The 5574-nt window shown below is 44.0% G+C and overlaps 1 protein-coding gene across 1 annotated transcript; it reads left to right on the forward strand.

The window, feature by feature from the left end:
• Positions 1-5: 5 nt before the first annotated feature.
• SMG8 (SMG8 nonsense mediated mRNA decay factor) lies at positions 6-5156 on the forward strand (the record flags this gene model as incomplete). The annotated part of the gene is made up of 4 exons (XM_010291592.1): positions 6-1230; positions 1895-2040; positions 2450-3325; positions 4877-5156. Coding segments are annotated over 4 exons (2445 nt in total), but the record flags the coding sequence as incomplete, so codon positions are not given.
• Between the last annotated feature and the right edge of the window lie 418 nt (positions 5157-5574).

Genomic DNA, 5574 nt, shown 5'->3' on the forward strand with positions numbered 1-5574 from the left:
ATGCCGAGGCCCACGAGTTCTGGAAGCACCAAGAGAAGCTGCACTGCCTGAGCCTCCTCTACCTCTTCTCTGTCTGCCACATCCTGCTACTGGTGCACCCCACCTGCTCCTTTGACATCACCTATGACCGTGTCTTCAGGGCACTGGATGGGCTGCGGCAGAAGGTCCTGCCCTCCCTGAAGGCTGCCATCAAAGACTGCCCAGTCGGCAAGGAGTGGAAGCTCAACTGCAGGCCATGCCCTCCACGCCTTCTCTTCCTCTTCCAGCTCAACGGGGCCCTGAAGGTGGATCCCCTCCCAAGCAGGGGCCAAGACCCCTGTGGGCACCTGGAAAAGCCACCCCCCAAGAAGCACTCCCCCAAGAGGAGGTTGCAGCATGCTCTGGAGGACCAGATCTACCGCATCTTCCGCAAGAGCAGGGTACTAACCAACCAGAGCATCAACTGCCTGTTCACCGTGCCTGCTAACCAGGCCTTTGTATACATTGTGGCTGGTGGGGCCCAGGACGGAGATGATCCGGTGGCCATGCTTCTCGACCAGCTCAGGAACAACTGCACCATGAGAGAGACCGACTCTCTGCTGGCTCCCACCCTGTCGGGACCCAGGCGGTATCAGATGATGCGGCACGGCAGGCAGCAGCTGTCCTTCCATGCAGAGAGCAGCAGCTCCAGCTCTTCTGGACAGCTTGTGGACTGCACCCTCAAGGAGTTCTTGTGGCAGCATGTGGAGCTGGTGCTCAGCAAGAAGGGCTTTGATGACAGTGTGGGGAGAAACCCGCAGCCCTCTCACTTTGAGCTCCCAACCTACCAGAAATGGGTTGCTGCAGCTTTAAAACTCTATGAAGTTACCATTGAAGCCAAAGATGATGACCCGACCTCACTCACTGGGGAGCTGAGCTCAAAAATCATGGGCAGCATCAAAGTCTTGGAAGGCTATTTAGATATAGACACCAAGTTCTCTGAAAACCGTTGCCAGAAAGCTCTCCCCATGGCCCACAGCGCCTATCAATCCAACCTGCCCCACAATTACACCATGACGGTCCATAAGAACCAGTTGGCACAGGCCTTGCGCGTGTACAGTCAGCATGCCCGCGGCCCAGCCTTTCATAAGTATGCCATGCAGCTTAACGAGGACTGTTACAAGTTCTGGAGCAATGGGCATCAGCTTTGCGAAGAGCGAAGTTTAACTGACCAGCACTGTGTGCATAAGTTTCATCTGCTCCCAAAAGCAGGTAAAGCAGCTCACTTGTAATTGGGTTTCATGGTTTAATTTTGTATCTGCTTTAAAATGGCTTGTCTTAGGCTGAAAACAGTGACTCTTGCATGTTTATAGAAGATGAAAGCTTGTCAGGTTTAAAACTTCATCTTTGTACAGTGGGATTAATGATAGTAGAGCTGTTGTGCAAGTTTCCCTTATGTTGAGTAATGTTCAGGAGTGAGTGCATTGTTAGTATAACTTTGATTTTAGTAGTAACTTTGATTCCGCCTTGCTAATTAAAGATATTTCACTGGAGTCCTAACAAAAGATGTATAAGAGAACAAAAGTTCTCTCTATGAAGCATAAGTGACACACACCCCCTTTTTTTTTTTTAAATAGCTTGATTGATGTCAGTCAAGGAATAGAAACTGAGTTACATTTATTGCAGGCAGAAGAACTCTTTATGCCTTTTAGGAAGAGATGGTAAAAACAAAGAAGATTCAATTTAGTGGTATAACCTACACTGGAACTTCGTATTCAAAGTGGGAAAGGCGGGGAGTTGCTTGGCAAACTAGAATTACTGGCAAATAATTTTGCATCTGTATATAGCAAGGAGGAAGCAGTGGATGAAGGGAATTAAAGAATCTGTAGAAAAGGTGAGCGATTTATCTAGGGTTTGATTTGACTATTGCTTTCAGGGGAAAAGCCAGAAGCGGACAGAAATCCTCCAGTTCTGTATCACAACAGCCGAGCTCGTTCTACTGGTGCCTGTAACTGTGGAAGGAAACAAGCTCCTCGGGATGATCCCTTTGATATCAAAGCAGCTAATTATGACTTTTACCAGGTAACTATTAGGTCTCTATTTTTGCTGCAAGCAGTGCTTTTGCTTCAGCAACAAAGTCTGTATTCTGAAGTGACTAAAGTAAGTTTCCTTTTAACGTTATCAACTTGTAAATGTTGCTCGGGGAGATATTTCTGTGCGAAGAAATTGTTTGTGTGATGGGCAAACCAAAGTGGGCAGTTCCAGTCCTCACTTGTGCATGCACACAGGAGCACCTATTTACATTTCAAGTGTGTTGATTCATGTGAATTTTAAATCCATCATGTCTGTGGGCTGTATTCCCATCCCTGCTTTGGTTCTCATGTAATGCAAACCTCTTGAATCTTGATTGTAGCTGTTGAATGTTATGACTCTGAACTCCCCCATCTTAGAGAGGGAAGATAGAAAGTTAATCATGCTTTGTTTCTTGTAGCTGCTGGAAGAAAAATGCTGTGGGAAACTGGAGCACATCAACTTTCCTGTATTTCAGCCAAGCACACCTGATCCGGCACCTGCTCGGGATGAGTCATCACCAGCCCCTCCTGAAGGCGAGATTGAGAAGCTTAAAGAAAAAGAACCTCAGACTCAGGGAGAAAGCACAGGCCTGAGCTTGGCCCTCAGCTTGGGTCAGTCGACGGGCAGCTTGGGCACTTACCCTCCTGAGGCCCAGGGTGGAGGGGAGAATGCAGAGAGTCATGGGCAGAGTGGGGACTCCAAAAGTGAGAAGAGGCCAAGCCTGGTCGATCGCCAGGCATCCACGGTTGAGTACCTACCTGGGATGCTCCATTCTAATTGCCCCAAAGGTCTTTTGCCCAAATTCTCCAGTTGGTCACTGGTTAAGCTGGGGCCTGCTAAGGCTTATAACTTCCACACAGGCTTAGATCAACAAGGCTTTATCCCAGGAACAAACTATTTAATGCCCTGGGACATTGTCATCAGGACAAGAACTGAAGATGAAGGAGACTTAGATACCAATTCCTGGCCTGCGCCTAACAAGGCTGTTCCTGGAAAAAGAAGTGCGGTTGTGATGGGAAGAGGAAGACGCAGAGATGACATAGCTCGAGCTTTTGTAGGATTTGAATATGAAGACGCACGTGGTAGGAGGTTCATGTGTTCAGGGCCTGATAAGGTCATGAAAGTGATGGGAGGGGGGCCGAAGGAATCCGCCATCAAAGCCCTCAATTCTGACATGCCGCTGTACATTCTGTCATCGACTCAGGGACGAGGACTCAAGCCACATTACGCGCAGTTCATGAGGCTCTTTGTGGTGGTTCCTGATGCTCCACTGCAGATCACGTTAACGCCTCAGGTAAGAAATGGAAGAGGGAATCCGGGAACTCCAGAGAAAGGGTTGGTTGTTGCAACATTAATTGCAGGACTAGAAGGCACAAGGGTGATAGGCACAAAGTGTGTCAGAGGGATGCTGCAAGAAACTCTTTCCAACTCAAACCAACTTCAGTCACGTTCTCTCGGGCAGCAGTTGCCAAAAGTATCGGTTCTGTAAACGGGTTTGGGTTTTTTACGCTTAAAGATTGGCTTATGCTTTGTACTTTGTACAAAGTAAGTTTTAAAAAATATTTTATCAAGGATGAATTAATAGCACTCCATACTGTAATAATTGCTTCTTTTTAAAAAGATAACCAGTGAGTAATGACTGTGTAAGAATGAACTTATCATTTTTAAATGTCATAGAGAAAAGCAGTGACTTATGCTGAGATTAAGTATTTATTACTAGTGACCTTTTGAATTGAGGAGGTGAAAAGGTGTTGGTTTTTTTTTAACTGGAGATTTTTTCCCATTTTCAAATGTGTATTTTTAAAAATGGAGAAAAAGCTCCATTTATACTTTCTTACTTTTTAAGGTAGTAGAATATGAACAAGTGTATCTTCTTTCAATTACTGCTCTACGAAATAATGTGTGCACAGAAGTGCTTAGTATTTGTTAGACTATGGCAAGAAAATTGGTGTTCATTGTATAGTAGTGTCCCTGAGTAACAACAGTCAGCAGAAAACGCATCTGTATGAGTTAGGGAGGAGGCAGATTTGGGATGTTTTGTAATCCTTCTAGGTGTTTGAGAAGTGCCACAAGATCCTTAATGCTGAATCACAAACCAACGAAATTGGCTTCTTTCATGAGACACCTTCAACTACTCAGATGTGAACCTGCTTTGTTTTAGAAGTTAAGGGAAGAATACTGACTGAAACCTGACACCAACACCAAAATTTCAATGTGGTTTGCAATTTATCATGTTGTTGTTTGGAACTGAGGCAAGAACTGAAGGTTCAGTTTGTGCTGATACTGAGTTTGCTCTTTGTTCCTGGCTTACACCTGTATCACAGCTTGTGACTCCTAAGGGTGTGTTTTTATTTGGAAAATCCATTATGCTTTGTGTTGTGGGTTTACACATCAGTTTCTTGTGTGAATAAGATTTTCTGAATCTTTTAATATGAATTATACAAAAACTATATTAAACATTGCTGAAATCATTGCAAATTCACATTGATGTAGAGTGAGGTAATAGCTCAGGGATATCTGTGCTATGGTGTTGAAATCCACTGTTAACACGGGGTTCGCTACTGCCTGAGAGGTGAATGCCTTGTGTTTGTATTGTGGATCTCTTTGGTAGGACCTAATCTACAATGTTAAATTCAGCATCTTCACTGTGATAAAATGGGAAGTTCATGGATGTCTCACAATAAAGGCGCGGCGGTTTCCTGGAGTGTGCTAAAGTAGCTAAGAGCGTGGTTGTAGGCAGGGCTTAATAGACTTCCTTGGGTTCAGTTTGCTCTTCAGTTTGGTTGTTTTGTTTTTTTAATTCTAATGATATTTTGATTATCAACTTATTTCCTTTTCTTTCCAGGTTCAACCAGGGCCACCACCTTGTCCTGTATTTTACCCTGAGAAGCAGGAAATAACCCTTCCATCTGATGGACTCTGGGTGCTTAGATTTCCTTATGCATACGTGACAGAACGCGGACCCTGCTTTCCTCCGAAAGAAAGCCAACAATTAATGAGTTACAAAGTTCTCCGAGGAATACTGAAAGCGATTACACAATAAAAACTATTCTGGTAGACTGATTTTAGTTTAAAAAGACTTATCTTTCATCCAAATCATGGCTTTTCATTCATGTTTGTTATCCAACAGCTATCACTGTGATCTTGTGAAGCTGGCTGTATTTTGCTGGAACAGAGTGAGCTTGAAAACCAGGTCTGATACCAAAGTGGAGAAAGGAATCAGACACACGTAAATTTTCTGTTTATTAAATCTTCCTGTAAAAAAATAAAAGCTGCTTATGGCAATATACTGGGCCTGTATGATTAGATGCTTTGATGATAGTGCTTTTCTCCATGATGTCTTTCTATGCACATATTTAGGAGTATTTAAAAATTATCATTGCCTGAAATGAAGAGTTTCCTTCGTCATACTGAGGCAATGATGGGCAGAATCTTTTCTCTTTTTCTAAACAAGCTATTTCTATGTAAACCATAGATGCTTTTAATACGGTGATGTGAGAAATTGTTTGGCTTTGATCTTGTCTTTGGGGCGGGGGGGGGGGG

This window comes from Phaethon lepturus, unplaced genomic scaffold (assembly GCF_000687285.1).
Source record: "Phaethon lepturus isolate BGI_N335 unplaced genomic scaffold, ASM68728v1 scaffold55097, whole genome shotgun sequence".
NCBI classification, from domain to species: domain Eukaryota; kingdom Metazoa; phylum Chordata; class Aves; order Phaethontiformes; family Phaethontidae; genus Phaethon; species Phaethon lepturus.